This window comes from Equus caballus, chromosome 20 (genome assembly GCF_041296265.1).
Source record: "Equus caballus isolate H_3958 breed thoroughbred chromosome 20, TB-T2T, whole genome shotgun sequence".
Lineage (NCBI taxonomy): Eukaryota > Metazoa > Chordata > Mammalia > Perissodactyla > Equidae > Equus > Equus caballus.
Window position 1 is genome coordinate 64,926,307 of NC_091703.1, and position 22,073 is coordinate 64,948,379.

The following is a 22,073-nucleotide window of genomic DNA, read 5'->3' on the forward strand; positions in this document are numbered from 1 at the left end:
AAAACATAACCAAGTTGGGTGGGGGGGGAGTGCGTCTGGGAGGAAGTAAAAGACCTAGACTAAAATACTACAGACTACCACTGCCTGTACCAGTTTGTAAGTATAAATATTCCTCAGACTGCTGTATACCCTTGGTTGATTTCCAAAGCAGCAAAGTTGTTCTTTTGTCAGTTTTGTCTTGCTTTTTGGGGAGAGGATCTGCCAACCTTACTTGGCCATGCATAAAATCACACCCCTAGATCATTCAATCTTAACAACATGGAAGTACATATTATCCTTTCTCATTTATAGAACGTTATGGACTGAATGTTTGTGTCTCCCCAGAATTCCTAGGTTGAAATCTAATCCTCAAAGCTCTGGTGCTTGAAGGTGGGGAGGCAATGAGGTCATGAGAGGGTAGCCCTCATGAATGGGATCAGTGCTTATAAGAAGAAATTCGAGATGGCTTGCTTTCCCACTCTCTCTCTCTGCCATGTGAGGATACAGCCAAAAAGGCCATCTCCAAACCAGGAAGCAGGTCCTGATCCGACACCACATCTGTCAGCACCTTGACCTTAAACTTCCCAGCCTTCAGAATTGAGAGAATAAACATTTGTCATTTAAGCCACCCAGTCTATAGCAGCCCAAACTGACTAAGACAGCAGTCAGAAGTGGTCAGATTCTGGATAAATTCTGAAAAATCAAACACAGGAGAATTTTCTGCCATGTTTGATACAAAATGTGAAGAAATAAAGAGTCAAGGATGACTCCAAGGTATCTGGACTAAGCAACTCTATCCTTCAGATGCTATTCACTGAAACAAGGAAATTTCTAGAGTATAACAGATTGAGGGTCAGTTGTAGAATGATGAAGTTGAGATGTCTTTAACTTCTTGACAGAAATTGTCATGCTGACAAGTCGAGACAGGAATATGAAGCTCAAAAGAGGTCTGCACGAAGATTTGAATCTGGGAGTTTGGCATCTAGAGGGTCTTTAGACTCAAGCAGGAGCCTAAGATCACCAAGAGGGTAACAGAGATGGAGAACAGGTCCCAGGACTGATCCCTGGGACGCACAAACATTAGAGACGTCAGGAAGCAGAGAAAGAACCAGCAAAGGCACTCAAAAGGCACCACCAGGAGCAGAGGAAGGAGACACAAGAGCATGTGTCCCTCTTTCCCTCCTGGAGTGTTCAGGAAGGTTTATGAGACAATGGGACAAATCAGCAGTTTGTTCGGAGGTAGAAAGGACAAGTCACACTAGCTCTAAGTCCAAGCAAGCACTTGTTTCCCCAACATTTCCACTAGGGAACAAATTCTTAGCTCACTAAGTCTCAAGGAGTCATTATAGTATCCAGAGAATGTCTTGAGCAAACCTAACCAGAGACCACTTAGAAAACCCCCCGTGATGAAGAATACATTCTTCCAAAAGGAAGTGGGAAAGCAGGAGATAGGACACAACTGTCTCTCACCAGAAACAACCTTACAGACCTGAATCAAAAAGCAAATCCCCAAAATGAGTCCCAGTCCTTCTACGTTATCTGGAAAAACAAGGAAATATATTAGAGATGTTTTCAAAACAATAAAGTGTCAAAAAGATGCAAATTTGATGAGATGCTAGGTGAATTCTTTCAACGTTAATTTTCCCATATCACTGTACTTTCTCTTGCTTTCTTAGTTGATCTGAATTAAAATGAGCAAATAACAACTTTTAGCACTCACGATATGTCTATACTCCTAATACTATGAAGTAGGCTCTACTTTATCACTATTTCAGAAGTGGAGGTCATAGAGAAGTTAAATGACTTCAAGGTCCCCTGGTACTCTTCTCACATTAGACTCTAGGAGGTTGGAATCCCTAAGTTTGGAATACATAGTAAAGACTCCAGGTACAATTTTTCAGCAAGTGACCAATGGGGAGTGAGGAGAAACTTCCTAAATACTCTTAGGCGCTTTAAAAGGTCTGGCATAGAAATAGGAGTTTGAAAGCCTTATTCTTATTCTTCCTTGGTTCCATAACTTATCTAAATATGCAGACAATTCTCCTGTTTTCACTACAGAATTGCTTAACTGCAAAAATTAAGAACTTATGAAATACCCAATAATCTGGGTTGTTTGAATAAGAATATTCATTCAATGGAAAACAATGCAGGAATTTTTTTTTAATATACATATACAAGATCCTCATGGCAGCAGTATTTGAAATAGCCAGAAACTGAACGAACCAACTGATCATGAATATTGGATAAACAAACTATGGCATGTTAATGCAATGGAATATTACACAGCGATGAGAATCAACAAAGTACAGTTACCTGCAACAATAGAGATGAGCCTCAAATATAATGCTGAGCACTAAAGAAGCCAAACAGAAAACAATACACACTATATGAGTCAATTTATATCTATACAAAACGAAAGCCCGAGCATCAGCATCCAGAGGAGAGTCTCCGGGAGGAAGTGACAGGACAGCTACCGAAGAGCTCAACACAACAGCCTTGAAGAATTCCTGCTTATGGTTTGGGCTCTCCCCATTTCTACAACCCCTGCAAGCATGCATAATCAAAACGAGAGGTTAGGAAAAAATGTTAAGTAAAATATAAATTCGCTTAAAAGAAATTAAAGAAAAGCAGATGGTGAAAGAATTAAAACTAAAAATTTCAAGAATGGTTAGAGAACAGAATAAAGTAAACATTTAGAATAAATTACAATAAATAAAAGGTAAGAATTTAAGATAAAATCAAATTTGAAACATAAAAATAGAACTCAGATAAAAAGCTAAACATATACATAAGAGATAAAAGCTTGTGTAATAGGTTCAAACACAAGATTAAAACAGAACTGAGAACAAAAAGTCAGATAAGAGCAGTTTTTTAAAAGAAAATATCAAAGAAGTTTGAAGACACAGATGAAGAAATCAATAAAAACATTCAAAAGGATAAAAGGAACGAGTCCTTAAATGTATGTGGGGTGGGCACAACATCTTCTGATGGACGCTGAGTCTCCTTCTGAGGACAGGGTCCCCCTGAGGACAGGGTGAGGGCAGGAATGAACAACCCTCCCCTCCCCTCCTTCAACAAGCTCCAGGAACCGCCTGTCTCCTCTGCAGGCGGCCTCAGCTGCCTGAGGACTGCTAGTGACCAACCTACTCTGGGGAGTGCCCAGCGGGCAGGAGCGGCAGTCAGCCTGCCTTCTGACACTCCCCAGAGAAAACCACCCGAAGATCCACTAATGTGACAGAAGAATCTCAAAACGGGGTTTCCAGACCCTGGATCCACAGGGGTCCTTTGAGGGTCTCACAACGTGAAAACCACTTTCAAGACAACATTCAGACAGCCTTGCCCCCAGCAGTCCGCATTCTTCACCCCCAAGCACTCCCTGCAGGGCGCTGAGTCAGGAGAGCCCCTCTGAAGCAGGAACAACCCTAGGAAGGGCCCACCCTGAGGACACGCCTTTACAATATTCCCTGTGAGGGGAAGCACACACAAAGTGTACTCGTGAGAAGCGCTCATGCTATTTCAGACACGAGCTACACTAGTCACTGTTTTCAAAGAACACATTCTGGGGCCAGCCCAGTGGCAGAGCGGTTAAGTTCACATGTTCCGCTTCTCGGCGTTCCGGGGTTCACTGGTTCGGATCCCGGGTGTGGACATGGCACCACTTAGCAAAAGCAATGCTGTGGTAGGCATCCCACGTATAAAGTGGAAGAAGATGGGCATGGATGTTAGTTCAGGGCCAGTCTTCCTCATCAAAAAGAGGAGGATTGGCAGTAATTAGCTCAGGGCTAATCTTCCTCAAAAAAAAAAAAAAATTTAAATAAATGAATAAAATAAAAATCTACTTATTAAAAAAAAAAACACATTCTTACTTGAATACACCACCTTGAGCCTTACATCTTTCCAATAAATAAACACTTTTCTGATAAGAACAGTGGTGATATTAATGGAACACCAAAATAAATCAGAATCTCTCTGGATGTAATCCAGCATCCGTATTATTTAAAGGTCTCCAGATGATTTTTGAGGCTGCCCTGAGGGTTCAGTACTGCTATGCGTTCTCCAGGTAATATCTCCAGAACCATATACTAAAAGGCAGCTCACACAAGGGTGAGCAGCTCCAGTTTAGGAAGTAAGATCCCCTTGGGTTTTGCCACTCACTAAAAAGGTGACCTTTAATATCACTAAATATCAATTTGCTCATGTGTAAAACATAAAAAAAAAGTCCAAAAAATGACATTTGTGAAAATTAAATACAGTGCTGAATGCAGAAGTCTTGCACAGTTCCTGGAAGGTTAGACAATGAAACTGCGTTGATACATTAGGAAAGATTAGATGAACTACAGAATCTCAGAGGCGATGGATGAAAACAGTGTCTTGGATTCTCTGGAGGCTGTGGTCCTCAGGATACAGGAGAAGACATCCAACAGGCAGTTAGATAACATCCAGCATTTCTGGACAAAAGCTGGGCTTGAGGACCGTAACCATCTTAGACGCTATGCAGTCCTTTCAGACTCCCAGCTGCGGCTCGGCATCCGAGTCCAAGCCAAAGGCCTAGCGGCCACAGCTAAGATGAATGTGAGTGACTTTATGACAACCACCACCAACATCATCAAATTAAATCTCCTTGCTTTGATTCCATGGTAATCAAGAAATCTTCTGTTCATAATCTGGCTTCTCACAAAAATCTCTCCCCTAGATCAGCGTCTCAACTATCCTATCCCAAGGTAGTTATAGTTCTCACTACAATCCAAGTTCTGCAAATAATCAAACCCTAATCCCTAAGTCATCTATTGTTTGTAACGATTAACTTATCTCCCACACATTTAAAACAATACTAGGGACACACCATCCTTGGGAAAATTGAGAAAAATACTCAAATCATTTCCTATAGGCTTAACTGTCTCCATGAGATCACCTGGAAGGGCTGCATGGATTAACACTCCAGTTTAGGAGTCTCTGCAACCTTGGTTATAATGCATTACTCCAGGGGCCTGTAGGTCCAATGACAAGATATGGTTCATGGACCTGGACTGCACAAAGATAAGAGTTGGCTTATCTTGTCATGTGTTCTACAGCACAAATACACTTTAGTGTCACACAGAAGACAGGCCCCTTCTCCCAAAACTGTTTCTGAAGAACTGATTTACATCCTTCTAATAAATTTGTATTGAAAAGACAACTTTCTGCTTAATATAGCAGCATTCCAAAAGTTTTAACTTAACAGGTCAAATTTATATTTTATAATATATATTTAAGGTATTCATCAGAAATAATAAATTCTGTATTAAAATACCATAAAAATAGTTCTAAAATCTACACAAAAGGGATAGAACTTCATGGGTCCTGTAGATTTCAGATCAGGAGAAAACGCAAGGGATAGAGCCAAAGCAACTAAATTAAAACCCAATGAAACCCTTGAAAAACTCATCCCATCAAGAGAAACTTTTGTAGAGCTTTTTCAGTTTCCAATTTAGCATCCTACTGAAATCTTACTCAATACCTGGATTTACTGCTGAAAAAAATGACATCCTTTTCCTAACACAGCACTTTCTTGCACAAGTCTTATGTTTATTCAAGAGAAAATTTGGGAAACAGGGAGTAATTTAAAGCTTTTATAATCCGTCATCAGGGAAGGAAGAGAGAGGCGGGGGATCAATCCACCACGACCGTGGACTAACCAGCTCTGTACAGTACAATAAACTTGATGCTACAAACTCCCCAGGTAGTACACTCTACTAGTGTCAATACTTAGAAAAGATTTCTAGAAAACCGGGAGCTCTAAAATCAAGAGTGCGAGTGGGACACTGGTAGTGTCACAAAGGAAGAGAATTGAGACTTAAAGCAGCCTGACTGAACCCCCACAAACAAGTGCTACAAGCCAGCGACACGGGGCGCAGCAGGTAAAGCAGCTTCGGGACTAGGAGAACAAATGCTGTATTGCTTACTCCTGCTGTTGAAACAGTAACCTCCAACGTGACATCAAAACTGAAAGTGTATGTGTGGCTTTACTCTACATTTTGGTTAGCAGCCCAGATAGGAAAAGAAACCGAAAGATACTTACTATAGTAACCGTATAACACAGTGTCCTCAATCTGTCTGCTGACATTAGCATTGGCCCAGTCCTAGGACAAAAAAGAAACAACAGAAATATTAATGAAACATCCATGTGCCTAACAATTATGGTTAAGTTTTCATATGACTAAATACCACATATTAAATGTATCAACTCACACAGTTATGGTCTGTACCATCAAGAAGTGAGAGACAGATAAGTAAACAAAGTTTCACAGGGAAATGCTGAGATAAAGTGACAACACACAGTAGCCCCCTTTATCCTCAGTTTCACTTTCTGCAGTTTCAGTTACCTGTGGTCCAAAAATATTAAATGGAAAATTCCAGAAATAAACAATTCACAAGTTTTAAATTGCATGCTGTTCTGCGCAGCATGATGAAACCTCAGTCCTACCCAGGACGTGAATCATCCCTTTGTCCAGGAAATCCACGCTGTACATGCCGCTGCCCCAAGCCACTTAGTAGCCATCTCAGTTATCATATCGACTGTAATGGTATCGCAGTGCCTGTATTCAAGACACTCTTATTTTATTTAATAATGGCCCCAAAGCGCAAGAGTAGTGTTGCTAGCAATTCAGATATGCCAAAGAGAAGCCTAAAGTGCTTCCTTTACGTGAAAAGGTAATAGTTCTCAACTTAATAAAGAAGGAAAAAAAATCATATGCTGAGGTTGCCAAGATCTATGGTAAGAATGAATCTTTTATCTGTGAAATTGTGAAGAAGGAAAAAGAAATTCATGCTAGTTTTGCTGTTAAACCTCAAATTGCAAACTCATGGCCACATTGCGTGATAAGTGCTTAGTTAACATGGAAAAGGCATTAAATGTGTGGGTGGAAGACATGAACAGAAAACATGTTCTGTTGACAGCAACGTCTTGCACCAGAAAGCACTGAGCCTAGAGGAAGACCTCAGCAAGGGACCCCCTGAAACGAGTGACACCAAGCCATTTACTGGCAGTGAGGGATGGCTACACAGCTGCAAGAAAAGGCTTAGACTAAGAGAGACCACATTCACATAACTTTATTACACTATATGGTTATAATCGTTCTATTTTATTAGTAGTTGCTGTTGTCACTCTCTTACGGTGCCTAAGTTATAGATTAAACTTTACTATAGGTATGTATGTACAGGAAAAACCTAAGACATATGGAGAGGGTTCAGGACTATCTGCGGCTTCAGGCAGCCACTGGGGGCCCCGGAACACAGCCCTGCGGATGAGGGGGACAACTGCCGTTCTGGGAAGCACGTGAGCAGGACGCCCCTAACTCAGGCTGAAGACCAGAGACGGCTTCTCCTAAGGGCTCTAAACCGAGACCTGCAGGAAGAGAGGTCATTCTCACGGAAAAGGAGAAAAAACAGCAGGAAGGAGGGACGAGAGAAAAGAACATACAGGAGAATTTAGAAGACTGCAAGAAGCTAATATAGATTCACTAGAGCTTTCGGAAAGGTGAGCAAAAGCAGGTGACAGAGGGAGGGACACAGGCTTGAGAGACTTGTTAGCTTCTGGACTTTGTCCCAAGGGCAATGGAAAATGGTGACGAATCTGTAGGCAGAGACTGACAATACAATTTGTATTTTAGAAAGAAGCTATTTGAGTATAATAGACATTTTCTTAAAATATCTAACAGAATAGTCAATCTAAACTCCTTTGCATTCATCCCACCCAAGTATTCTTTAAATTAGTAGTTTAAACTTAGTAATTTAACTTAGAAAATATAATTCAAATTAATCTTATCAAATAAAAAAAACTGTACTCTAATGAATCAGAACTGAGGTATAACAGCAAGTCTTTTTGTCAAATATCCTAAATTTTATGCATGTGAAAATTAAACCTGGAGAGTCTAAGTGACCATATCATTGCTATTAAGAAGCAAGGCTCATACTATCATCAGCTCAATTTTTTTCTGTAAACACTTTAAGAGCTCAAGTCAGTAACAACATCCCACTAAAAGGGCTCTTAACATTTAATTCTCCTAAAATAATTATAATTTTTCTTTTCTTTTTTTCGTTTTTTACCTCTAAACACCTCTAGCAATGAACGTCTATGACTATCTTACCGACAAATGCCTAAAAGAAAAAGAAATGTAGAAAGTCCAAATTTAGCACTACAAATGCAAAACTCTAACACACAACGCACAATAAAAATAATAGTTTCCCAGGGGCCATCTTGGTGGCACAGTGGTTAAGTTCACATTTTCCGCTTCAGCGGTCTGGGGTTCGCCAGTTCAGATCCTGGGTGCGGACATGGCACCACTTGAGAGCCATGCTGTGGCAGATGTCCCACATATAGAGTAGAGGAAGATGAGCACAGATATTAGCTCAAGGCCAGACTTCCTCAGCAAAAAGAGGAAGATTAGCAGTAGATGTTAGCTCAGGGCTAATCTTCCTCCAAAAAAAAAAATTTTTTTTAATTAAAAAATAAATAATAATAGCTTTCCGATAGCCATAATAACTATAAAAAACCCAAAAATGGGCTAAATTAAAAAATGTATGTTAACTATATAAAGAAAACTAAATTAGAGAATATAAAAAAGACCTAAATAAATGGAAAGTCACATGTTCATACATGAAAAAATTGTAAATACCAAATCCCTCCAAATTAATCTATAAAAATTACATATATTGCCAATCAAAAATCCCAATATACTAGAGGGTAAAGTATTTTGATATGATGAGTCTAAAAGTCACCTGAAAAACACAGAGGCAAGAGCTAAGAAATTTCTTGAAAAAGACAAACAATTAGGAATTTACCCATATAAGACTTTATTAATAAAATATGAAAATCTATTATTATAGTAACCTTTCACTCACCTAAGTGACCAAATTTAAAACATTAATAATATCCAGTAGCGGCAAATGTGGAGGAAAAGCCATCTCCTACACAGCAATAGTAAGACAGGTAGTCTACGACCCAGACATGCTTTGCTGGAACCCATCCGAAAAGACTCACACCCATCAGGGCAGGTATCAGCACAGAGGGATGTTTTAAAGACAAGCATCCTGTCCAATGAACATCCTCAAGAGCTCTCACCCAGCTGCCTGGCGACAAGCGAGCCCAAATGGGGCCTCCCCTCCCCACACAGTAGGAGCAGCTGCACCCAACCTCAATTACTCAGGGGACCAAGGGACCCGAAGTCTCTAGGTGTTCAGCACCTACAACGTCTTAGGACGCCCTGAAGAGCTTGTTAGCTCACACTACTTGGCATTCAAGTCCATCATGTTTATCCCCCTGCAGGCCACTCTGGCTCCTGCCCCATGAGAAGCGAGAACAAGAGCAGGAGGAGCTACCTCTGCTGATGCTCCTGCTCTGGGGAAAGCTCCCCTCTCCGCCGAATCTCAAGTATGTAAGAACCTTGTACTTGCTGAGCCTTAGCTCCATAAATCCCAGCCTGCACTAAGTAATGTTAGTGATTTTTCACCCAAGAGCCCTCTACCCAACAATATTCAGTGTAGCATTGCTTAAAATATTAAAGTAACAACAACAACAAAAACTAGAGACAATCTCAATGCCCAGGAAAAAATGTTAAATGTATTAACAATGAAATCTACATAAACTCACATACATGGATATCCATGAAGTACCTTTGAGTGAGGGGAAACAGAACGAGCTGCAAACAACAGTCTTACCAAACGCAATCTTTGTCTAAAAATGTAACCAAAGAAACACCCATACATACACAGAAAAATAGGAAGAAAGTGTAAATGGTGCTTCCCGCACAGGAATGGGAAAGCACTGGGGAGAATTCTGTGCAAGGATGGGAAATGTTTTCATCAATGATCCAGTATCCAAATGAATACGTACATAATCAAAGCTTCAGCTCCTAACAGTTGTGTTTCTTCAGTGATTGTTTGTGCACCAAAACAGAAGTTTACAAAGATTTTTGAAACGAAGATTTTTTGAAACAGAGGACAATTACATCTATCCCTGTGCAAGCTCCCTACCAGCTCCAAAACAATCCCACAGGTATTAGTGTGCCCACTGAGAATCACTTAAAAATTAAACTTTAAAACTAAACAAGACCCCAACCTCAGAAAAAAGATAAAAGTAGAAGGTATGAAGGTAATTTAAAGCCAGAGATTCATTGAAATTTACTATCTTTTACCCTGCAAGGTTCTTTTGTTTAACCAAATCTTGTGGCAGTTACTTTTACTGTTACTATTTTACAGCTAAAAATATGTGTAAAATATACAACATCACTCAAGCACTATTAGTGTATTTGGCTTTTATATACTGCATTGCCTCCAAGGCACCTGATGGACTGTCAAAAGAGCTTAGTTTATGAAACCTTCCTTCTACATTTTGAGAACAAATGCCCTTGATACATTTTATAAACTTCTGCCTCCCAGTAGAGACCAAAAGGAACTTCAGAGTCATTTAAGACTCAAAGGAACATGAGACAATCAAGAACTAACACTAAATTAGAGACTATTGAAGAACATTTCACAAGACAGGAAAAGGATACAGATTCCACAGAGCAAAGATGGAGTGGGTCGTGTATGTGAAATCCCTTCTCCCATTCTTCAAGATGACTTTTTGAAATGCTAGCCTAACCCCAAACTACACGAGTCTCCTCGATTTTACCTAATAACCTCACTTTAGACCAGTGGTTCTCACTCAGGGATGATTTTGTCCCCTAGGGGACATTTGGCCAGTGTGGTCACTGGCGACAGGGGTAGTGATCACTACACAACTGGCATCTAGTGGGTAGGGGCAAGGATCTGCTAAACATCTACAGTACACAGGACAGCCCCCCACAGCCAAGAATTAACCAGCACAAAATGTCAACAGTTGAGAGAGTAACTTAGTGGTCTCTCAAATAATTTGAAGCCAAAAGACAGGAGCTCGGGGCTGGCCCCATGGCCGAGTGGCTAAGTTTGCGTGCTCCGCTGCAGGCGGCCCAGTGTTTCGTTGGTTCGAATCCTGGGCGCAGACATGGCACTGCTCATCAGACCACGCTGAGGCAGCGTCCCACATGTCACAACTAGAAGGACTCACAACTAAGAATATACAACTATGTACCAGGGGGCTTTGGGGAGAAAAAGGAAAAAAAAAAAAAATCTTTAAAAAAAAAAAAGACAGGAGCTCACTCAATGTCCTACCAAATCTAAAACCCACCTTCGTCTGTATATCTGCCAAGGGTCCACAGCCCTATTTACAGCCGATCCTCTCAGTGAGACCACCAACCCCTTTGCCTTCTCAAGGCCACTGCATCTGCAATATCCTCTCTCCCCTCTCAAAAAAACTCTCCCCTCTACTGAGTCCTAAAGTATACAAACTCTAGTAACTTCCACTAAACAACAAAGAGACACCCGCACACAACACCTCCTTTGACCCCACTCCTACTCCCCTAGAGAACAAAATGTCCTGAAAAGTTGTCAGCATTTCCTGTCACTGCGTCCTCACCGCCCTGTCCAGGGTCCACTCACTCCAACCCGACCACCCCCTGCTCCACTGAAATGATTCTGCATGTTCTTGGTCACCAGTGACCAAAGCCAGCAGTCCCCTCATGACCCCTCTCACCACACCTCTCAGCATCGCTGGAAAAAGCCATTATTCTCTCCTCCTGAAACACATTCTCCTCCTGATTCCACAAGCCTCCCTCCTGTTCTTCTCACCTCTCAGGTGGCAGCCTCTCCCCTTCAGCCGGCCTTCATACAGTGGAGCACTACGATCTGTGTCCACTGCCAAGCCTTCTCAGGCCAGGCACCCTCCCCAGCTACCAGTCAGTCCACAGCTGATACCATGCAGAGCTGATGACTTCCAAACTCTTCTCTCCAACCCCACGCTCTCCCTGAGGCTCCAACTCCTGACTTGGCACTTCCACTTGAATAGACATGATAGGCACTTGCAGGTAACTTTTCCAAAATGCAGCTCTTTTAACATAACTTAAAAGTCATAAACAACCTGGCCCCCGCCTTCCTCTTGATCTCAGCTAGTACCAAGCACAACTCCCAGCAGCACACTTCAGCCAAATAGGCCAAGCTCATCCCTGCCTGAGGGCTCATATCTACGGTGCCTCCTCCCTGAAGGCTCCCTGGGCTGGCTCCTCCTCCTTTAGGTCTCATTCAAGTAACCTCAGCCATCGGATCCACTTCAGCAATTTGGCCTTCCTATCCCCCATTTGAATTACCCACAACTTAATCAGACTCCCACATCAATCTGTTATATTTCCTCACGGGAAGCCTAGCTATGAAGTTAGCTTGTTTTGTCTGTTTACTGTTGATCTGGTCTTACAGAACGTAAGCTCCATGAGAAGAGTAGCCTCATTTGTTTTCATCGTTATTCTCCAGCATCCACATGTGTCAGGTTCACATTACGTGTTTAATAAGTATTAAGTGAATAAGTGTATTTAAGATGCAATGAAGAATACAAAGTTCTAAGATACAGTTTTCATTATTTGAGAGTAAGAATGAGGCAGTGGTAGAGACTCAACCCAGACATGTAATACAGTCATGTGCCACATGACATTTCAGTCAATGATGGGCCGAATATACAATGGTGGTCCCATAAAATTAGCACCATATAGCCTAGGTGTGTAGCAGGCTGTACACATCTATGTTTGTGTTAAGTACAGTCTGTGAATATTTACACAATGACGAAACTGCCTAACAACACATTTTTCAGAATGTATCCCGTCATTAAGCAAGCGATACATAACTATAATAAGAGGCCATGAAGAGATTAATCATTGGGGGAAGGAGTAAGATATGAACATTTTAGCTACCAAAACACTAAATGTTTTGATGCCATAACTTAACTACTAATTTTTTTAAAAACTTTACATGTTGTATACAGTAAAAAATATTTATTCATGCAACTGTCAATTTCTGAGTTCTTTTTGACCTGTACACTCTGTGTATATCACTAGCCACAGTTATTGGCCAACTATACAAGACACTGTAATAGAACACAGAGTATTCTTTAAGGTCTTTTTTTTTTAATCTAAAAAGTTAATTACTTCACAAAAAAACTAGAAACAAATTATCTAACTAAAATTATTCATAGTGCCATGTGTAGGGAAAAAAGAAATCAATGGCAACAACTCAGGCATTGTCACAACATACCCCCACCATAAGAAGGGTGAGAAAGCTAGGAGTAACTAAGACACACTGGAGAAAGCACTCGACTGCCTGCTCACAGAAAAGCCCGATGCCCTCCGTCCCTGAGCCAAACGGGAGCAAGCGCTGACGTCCAGAGTTTCCGAGTAATCACACCTTGTAAGCAAGTCCATCATCAGTTTAGAGGCTTCAAAATATCTGAGGTGGGAATGGAGAAAGTTAGAGAATATATATTCATTTAGGGATAAGAAATGCACATTGTAAAGATTAGGATACAACATAATTCCTCATGGAAAACAACACCAACTTGTACATTTCTCCTCACTAATAAAGGTGGAATAGATTGAAGCCACTGTGGCATATTTTCACTCTAAAATGGCTAAATTTACAATTGTGGCATGAAGCCTGAAGAACTAATTCTTAAATACTTGTACTTGTCTCTCACTAAACACCTCAAGAGACTTCAGCAATAACTTTTTGGAGAAAATACTTTCTACAGTTTGTCGGGAAAAGGTTTTTAAAAAGCCTTTTCAGTCCTCTTTTTGAGCATTAGTATAGACCACCTTCAAATGAAAACTCTTATGACACTAATCCCCCAAACAAAGAATGTTTCAATATATCAAGAAAAAAGGTATCAAAGCATTGGAGGACAAAAACTGATACATTATGTAAGCTCTGAGGGGACTAAAAACAGAACTAAATAGAGACAACTAAGTCAATGAAAAGTAGGAAAAAGAGAACATACAATTACTGAATAAATAATCTCCTAACAATGAAAGAAAGAAGTTTGTAAAAAGTCAGGGGAAAAAACAATAACACAGAATTTTTCCCTCCTAATTATTGGTGCCACATTTAGATTTAACAAATACAAAGTGCATTAACAAAAGTCATGTATTTTCTTCTCTTAGGGGACATTTAATAAAATGAGTGCCCTAAGCTTTTACAGGTAATACTTTACTTCTTCAGGTGGGTGAATTCATAAAGGCTTGCTCAAATAAGTATAATGCAATCTCAGATTTAAAAAACTATTACTCAGAAAGTGACTACTAATTTAAGCATGGTCCCAGAACAACTACATAATCTAAGAGAAAGTCCTTACTTTCATGAAACTACTTAAAAAGTTCGTAAAAATACTTTAGAAATTCCATGATGAAAACATATTCCCACAAAATCTAGACAAGTCAAATATTCTAAATTCAAAACTAAAAAACCTTCTATTCAAACAATAATTATACAAGAGAAAAAATATGACTTCCATCTCAGACATCTATCCACCCCCATACGCACACAGAGCCCAGTGTGAACCGACACCTCCCCTGGTGAAGAGAGAGCTCCAACCCCAGCTCCAGCACTTCCGGGGGTACGACCTGAGGGAAGTCACTTCACCTCTCCTGCCCAAACATGGGTAACGTCATCCACCTCACAGGGTTGTCCGGGAGATTAAAGGGAGGTAGTACACACAAACCCTTTAGGACAGTGTCCAACACGTGGCCGACAAGTGACAGATGTTAGTTACCGTCTTCACATAACACTGGGCACATCCTAAGTGCTCAACTAATACTCGCTGAAGGAACCACTAGCCCACAGAGAATAACTTTGCTTTTCACAACAATCACAATACATGAAAACATTTTTAAATTATTTGAACCCAGTTGGGCAATTCAGGAATTCACTTTGGAAGTATGCATTATTGAGATAATTGAAAAAACATTTCATTCAAATATTGGAGTACCCACTGTGTGTTAGACACTAAGGATACAACGGCAAGCAAGACACAATTTCTCCCTCATAGAAGCTAAGCTAATAAGAAACTTAAAAGTAATTTGCATAATTAAAAGAGAACTCAGAAATCTTCCAGCCCAACATCTCTCATTTTAAAAATGAGGCCCTTGAATCCAGAAAAGTTAACTGATTTAGCCAACGAAACATGCTGGATAGCTCTGAGTCAAGATCAGAACCCAGGTCTTCTGACTCGCAGCCTAGTGGTCTTTTCTCTATACCATACTGACCCAAAGTGCTCAACATGGAACAGAGATTAAGATCCTGACCTGCCACTAGCAAAAGCCCTCTAAGTTATTTATTTACTGCATTAATGCAAATCAAGTCACATAGACTTCAAGGGAGCTATCAGAGGCACAAAAACAAGACTTATTACAATTACTTCATATATTTTCAGATTAGAGAAGGCATTCTTCACATTTAGAGGGTTCTCGCGTTAACAGTTCTTATGTCAGTGAAAGGCCTGTCTCTAGTCTTCACGTTAGTTGTCACACACTCAGCCTCCACGCTGCGTGTCCATTCTCATCTATTCCCAGAGACAACAAAAAAGCGCAATATATACCAACTGCTATACAAAGCCAAGAATCTGAAAGGAAAAAATCATATAGTATGAGAATAATTACCTTAAATGTGCCATTTTGATTCTTCATGTAAGAAACCAAAAATATATCCACTGGTAGAAGTGCTGATGTGATAAGAGCAATCGCCAGAGAAAAAATTGCTGTTATGGTGGAGACAACTTCACTTTCCCTCTGACTTTGGTATTTACGAACATATATCCAGCAGAATGCCAAAATAGCCTGAAATAGAACAAAAAGAAGTGTGTTGTTACTGTTTTTATTCTCTAAAACTGATTTTAGTACATGTTTGCGCGTTTCCAATGGGAAACTATGTCGAGTAAAGGTTCTTTCAGATGTGTAAGGAAGGTCCAGTATCCCTTATAAACTTGTTCAAGATTTCTAATTTTCAAAACCTATTTCAGGAATGCAGTATAACCTCACAGGTGCAAAGACACACAAAAAAAGTAAAAAGTAAAAAAGAGTAAAAGTTATCAATAACAGAGCTCAGTTACATAAAACCTCATTGAACACAGTGCCATCATTAATGGTTTCATACAATGCCAAAGTTAACTAGCGTTGAATACTTTTTTCCTATAGATCTCTCCAACCTAAAGGAGATATAACTAATTGTTCTATCCTATGCTTACTACTGAAGCATCAATGACTACAACTTGAATTGAAATTAACTTCTGCCCCATTCTGATGGCTCAAGAGTACCATTCAGCTAAAGAATAACTGCCAACAATCACCATACATTTGGCACATTAAACTATAATTGGAATCTTAAAGGGCAGTAAACAAGGAAAAGTGAACACTGGAAATGGACACGTGCACTGCAAGGAACTTTCCAGTAGGAAAAGTACACTCAGGTGTACCGAGACTGACATCTCCACTCAACAGGAACTCTTAAGAGTTAAGCAATGCCTTTCTGGTGACTAACACAGAGACAAGACTTCACTCTCGAGATTCCCTAACTTTAGGGAGTTTCAGAATCACCTGAAGGACTTGCTAAAGCACAGATTTAGAATGGGCCGCATCCCCAGAGTTTCACATTCAAGCGGGCTGGAGAAGGGCCTGAAAACCTGCATTTGTAACAAGTTCCAGGTGAGGCTGCTGCTGGTCCAGGGACTACATTTTAAGAACCTCTGCTCTAATCAATCACAGGGGACAGCAAAGAAATACTAAATCAGTGACCTCAACCCTGGCTGTGTGTTAGAATCACGTAGGTAGTTTTTTAATTTCAATACCGTCATGCCCTCCCCGCAAATCAACTCAATGAGTGAGGCTCCTCCAGGCATCAGCAAGTCCAATGCCGGAGGATTCCAACAGAGCCACACTGGCAAACCATTGTCTGAGAACAATGTCTTACGTAAGTTCTACAACAGCTCTGGGACAAAAACACTATTTTGTCCTTTCACTCTTTCACCAGATTCAACGGCTACTTCCGTACTGGGCATCCTAGTTCACAAGCCTGAACTGAACTAACAGCACCAACTAGTGTCACCCCTTCCAAACTTTCCTACCACAAAATGTTACAACAGTTCCATCACTTTCCATCACCACAGAAAAATCCCCTTTGCTCCTCTGTAGTTAACCCTTGTCTCCGCTCTCCAGCCCTTGACAACCACTATCTGTTATCTGTCCCTATAGCTTCAACTTTTTCTAGAGCATCATAATGTACTCATACAGTATGTCATCTTTTGAGTCTGGCTTCTTCCACTTAGCGTAAGCATCTGAAGTCCATCCAAGTTGTTGCATGTAATTCCTTCATACTACTAACATTTCAGTTGGCATCAGAAAGGCAGGAAAAAATAAAGTGAGAAGGGAATGTAGAATTTGGAACCTGGGTGTTGGAATTAAAAAAAAAGACCTAGGTTCAAATCATTATTAATTTTTGGCTTAAATCATTATTAATTTTTTTGGAAATTATTTTTCATAAAATGTTATTTATATTAATATTTTCAGGGGTTTGTTTTTAAGTGAATTCACAAATATTTAAAACATTCCTCAAATTATTCTGAAGTCATTGAAAGCTGAGCCTTATCCTTCTGTCCTTAGCAGCACCTGACACAAAGTGTTGAATAAACTTTTTGTTGGATTTCAAGATCTGCACTTTCACAGAGAACGAAGTGACAGGTGTTACTGAAGCAGAAGGAGCTTCCAACACCAGGCAAACAGTTCAGCCAGACGTTCCCCAATGTTTTGGTCCCAGAATCCCTTTACAGTTTAAAAACTGAAAACCCCAAAGAGCTTTTTGTTTACATAGGCTAAATCTATCAGTTGTTACTATATTATAAAACAAACCAAATGTCCTCATCTTTACAATAGGAATAAGAATACTTCTTTCACAGCAGGTTATAAGGATTAAACGAGATGTAAAGAGTTTAGCACAGCGCCTGGTCATAGTAACTGCTTAACAAATAGCAGTAATTATTATTAAATGTCTTATAACATCTCAGAGCATTTCATAAAAGAAACTAATGCACAATTTTGCTAAGAAGTATAAAGGGAAGGTTTAGAGCAGTCCCCAACCCCTCGCAAGAGACTGATTTAACTGGTCTGGGCTTCAGGGGTTTAAAAAACTCCCTAGGTTGTTTCAACGAGCAGTCAAGGCTGAGAAGCACTGGGGCAGAGGGAGGACGAGAACACATGAATTTAAACTAAAAGAACACACACTGCCTGGAATCTTGCTAAACTGCAGGTCTGACTCAGCAGGGCTGGGGTCCTGTGTTTCATATTTCTAACAAGTTCCAGGGTGATGCCCTCAGTTTGAGTAACAAGTAAACTTGCTTTACAGAAATGGAGATTCTGTCTTGTATAGTAATGGGAAATGCTATTTGAAAGGTGCTGTAAGTCAAATTAGTGAGGATCTTGTCCAGGGGCTAGGTAGAAGGGTTTAGATTTGATAGAGTAAACATCGATAGTTAGATTATAAGCTCAGAGGAACCAAATCTAACCATCCCTTATGTGGCGGAAGAACTGAAGTCCATTCTGTTTGCCCAAAATCACAAAACTAGTCAATTTTAGGGTTCTGACTCTTTAGTAGATGGTTGGCAGCAGTTCTCAAAGTACCAAGTCCCCAAACTCCTAGCAGCCCCAGAACCCTTTCTGGGGATTTGCAAATTGAAAACTATTCTCATAATAATACTAAGATGTCATCCGCATTTTTCACTATGTTGATATTTGCACTCATGGTGCATAAGCCATGGCAGGTGACACTGCTGGCGAATTAAGCACCAGGCTGTGCCAGTAGTCACTGTATTCTTGACCACCACACTCTCACAGAACAAAAAGAAAAAGGAGACAATTTAACTTAAGACTGTGCTTGATAAAGCAGCAAAAACTAGCTTTACCAAATTTCAACCCTTGAGTCTTTTTAATACTCATGGTGGGAAACATGAAGTATGCACTCAAGTTCCTCTGCTGTACGCCCAGGTGTGCTGGCTGCCTCCGGAACAGCACCTTGACAGTGAAGAGCTGAAAACCAAATCAAGCACTCTTCAAGGAACATCATTTTTACTTGAAAGCACAAGTGACTAACTATGGTCATTCAGACTTGGATATTTGGCAGATTTTGTCGAAATGAACAAACGGAACCCATCACTTCAAAAAAACAAGTGACAGTATTTGTTGCCAATGATAAAATTCAAGCTTTTAAATGAAAATTAAAATTTTGGAAAACTTGTATCCACAACTGTGAGTTTGACAGTTTCTCAATACTTATTTCTGAGATACACTTCTGACAAGATCAGTAGTGATATTAACAAATGTGATATTTTGATATCATGTAATGAAATGCATCCATATTTGGAAGATCTGCAAACTTCAGTGAACCAGTATTTTCCGAACGACCAATGCATCATGTACAAAATCATGCATGGGGAAAAGATCCATTCAAAGCGCAACATGGGCCAATGGATTTTAATGTAACACAACAAAAAGTTCATTGGTAGGGTTTCAGATTTCATACTGCAGCTAACCTTTAAGAAGCTTCTACTTATTTTGTGTAGTATTCAAGAACATCCACAATTATCTAAAAAAATACTCCTCTGCTTGCAACTACATATCACTAAAATTGGATTTTCTTCATATACTTGAACCAAAATAACACATCTCAAAAGACAGAAGCAGACCCGTTGCGGGCTGACCCCGTGGCTGAGTGGTTACGTTTGCACGCTCCACGTCAGTGGCCCAGGATTTCCCCAGTTCAGATCCTGGGTGCAAACATGGCACTGCTCATCAAGCCACGCTGAGGCAGCATCCCACATGCCACAACCAGAAGGACCCACAACTAAAAATATACAACTATGTACTGGGGAGCTTCAGGGAGAAAAAGGGAAAAAAATAAAATTAAAAAAAAAGCAGACACAAGAATCCAGCTCTCTTCTCATAAGCCAGGAATTAAACAGATTTGCAAAAAATTAAACAATGGCCCTTATTACTAATTTTTTCTACTCTGACATCTAGTTTCAAAGTCCTTAATTCCCTTCTCATTATGCTTTATTCCTGCTGTAATATCACCAACTTCAATGCCTTCCCTTCTTCATGTACCCAAGGGCTACCTCAATTCCACTTTCTTCCAATATTGTTTTCCATTCTTTAAAGTCGTATTTCATTTATAAAATCATACTTTGGTTTTCAGGACTTAAAATACCTGTTACAAGAACTTTTGCTTTCCTACCTATCTTCAGACCCTCTTAAAGGTCACATTGTTTCGTTTGCATTCTCCTACAATTTACAGCACAACTGCTGTACATTAAATGTTTATTAACTGATAACTGCCAAGATATTCCCACTCAACTTTGATACTGTTACGTGCTCATTTGGTTTCTTCTAAACCAACTGAAAACGATGATCTGGAAAACTCAATGAACTCTCCAAGTACAGGACTGGACAGCCAACTTTCACGGTTCCCATTTCCTCCATCAAGAGGAGTACAGAACGTTCCAGTGTAAAGGCAATATTATTTTCTGGAAGACAGCCTTGAAGTCCACCCCTCCCCTCCTTTTTTTGTAGTTTCTGCGGCAACGTTTACTAGCAAAATATACTACACAGGTTGCAGACACCGTAGTGGAATCTAATAAGTAAAATCAAACAGGTCTTGAGTTTCAGAACTGAACTTAACGGGTTTGTGGATTAATCTTGGTTTGTGTTTCCGTAACGCAAAGCAGCAAAATACTTTGGGACACGAAGCAACAAGAGGATGGGACGAGGGCAAGGAGGGGAGAGAGAGTGATAATGGGGGAGCGGGGTACGAAGAGAAACAACCTGGACTCCCCAGCAGAAAACGCCCCAGGGTTTTAATGTGGGGTAGGGAGGTAAAAACCAGGCCCTCTGGGCCATGCAGGGCCCCATTCGTCACTGGATAAACATGAGGACGAGGGCTGGGAGGAAGGCGCCTACGTCAGACGGGCGGTAGGTGCAGACGCCGACCCCACACAGGTGTCTGCACCTGTCGAGGGGTCCGCAAAGGAACGCCGGGACGGGCGGCCACGTCAGCAGGGCGGATGGACAATGGCCGGGAAGGCTGAGGACCCCACGGCGGGGGCGGGGCGGGGGCCGCCAGCGAGGAGGCCAGGGGGCGCGCACACGGCGCCCCGCCCCGCGCGGAGCCCCGGGCCGGCCGGAGAGGGCGGGGCGCACGGGGCGAGCCGGGCCGGGGGCCGGAGGTCTCGGGGCCGCCCCTCCCGCCGCGCGGCGCCCCCTACCAGGAGCAGGAGGCCGAAGATGCACCAGCCGATCACCAGGTCCACCGAGGCCGCGCCGGCCGCCGCCATCTTCGCTTCCGGCCGAGGCCCCGGCAGGGGAGGGCGGGGAGAGGCGGGGCGCCGCGCACCCTAAAGGTTAAGAGGGCGCAGGGGCGGAGCGAGCGGTCGCCACGGAGACCCCGCCCCAGCGTCCCGCGCCGAGCCGGGGACGGGGCGTGGCGACGTCAGCGAGCGCCGGGGCGGGCGGGGCGTAGAGACGTCAGCGCCGCCGCGCCGGGGCCGCCCTGGGGGCGTGGGCGACGTGGGCCCGGGAGCGGCGCGAGGCTGGGCCGGTGGCTGGAGCTCCGAGCGGCGTCGGGAGTTTCCGGCGCCTCCGTGAGGGGTTCGTCCTGGAGGCCGGGCGGGTGGGCGGTGGTGGGCCGGGCCCCCTGGCAGGGTTGGCTGACGCTGTAGGGGAGCCAATTGGCTCCCCAGGGACTTCCCGTTCTGCGGGCGCTGGGCAGTCCTGCCCCCGCCGTGTCACGTGATGTTGCGGCCCTCCTGTTTAGATCCGCACGTGCCTGTGAAGGATGGCGTTGTACCCTCCAGGTGTTCGAGCTGAGAGCACCTTCATCAAGAGATCGCAGGTTCTGGTAATGATCCCAAGTGAACGGAGCAGATGCTGCCCCTGGCCGGTGGGGAAGCGGAGGGAATCTGCGAGGGCTTCCCTGGGGCCCCTGGGTGGGGGGGTACAGACCGAACTAGGCCCTGAATTGAACAAACCTAACCCAAATGTACTCAGAACACAGCTGCATGGATGACTCCCACCACATCTTTTCAGTTTATCTTGTGGAGATAAATTATCCCCTGCTTGGACCTAGTTCAGGCTGGAATCCTGCACGAGGGAAGGTGTGGAGGTCTCCCTGCCAGGACGGGATGA

The 22,073-nt window shown here is 42.0% G+C and overlaps 1 protein-coding gene across 1 annotated transcript in view; it reads right to left on the reverse strand.

Annotated features, from left to right (window-relative positions):
* The window catches only part of LMBRD1 (LMBR1 domain containing 1), a 112,022-nt gene extending 90,432 nt beyond the window's left edge, over positions 1-21,590 (reverse strand). Inside the window, exons 1-3 of the mRNA XM_023625138.2 lie at positions 21,155-21,590; positions 15,510-15,686; positions 6,038-6,098 (exon numbers count right to left, since the gene is read on the reverse strand). Of these exons, the coding sequence (XP_023480906.1) occupies positions 6,038-6,098; positions 15,510-15,686; positions 21,155-21,223 (307 nt within the window). The 5' untranslated portion in view covers positions 21,224-21,590. The remainder of the gene's footprint in view (positions 1-6,037; positions 6,099-15,509; positions 15,687-21,154) is intronic.
* Between the last annotated feature and the right edge of the window lie 483 nt (positions 21,591-22,073).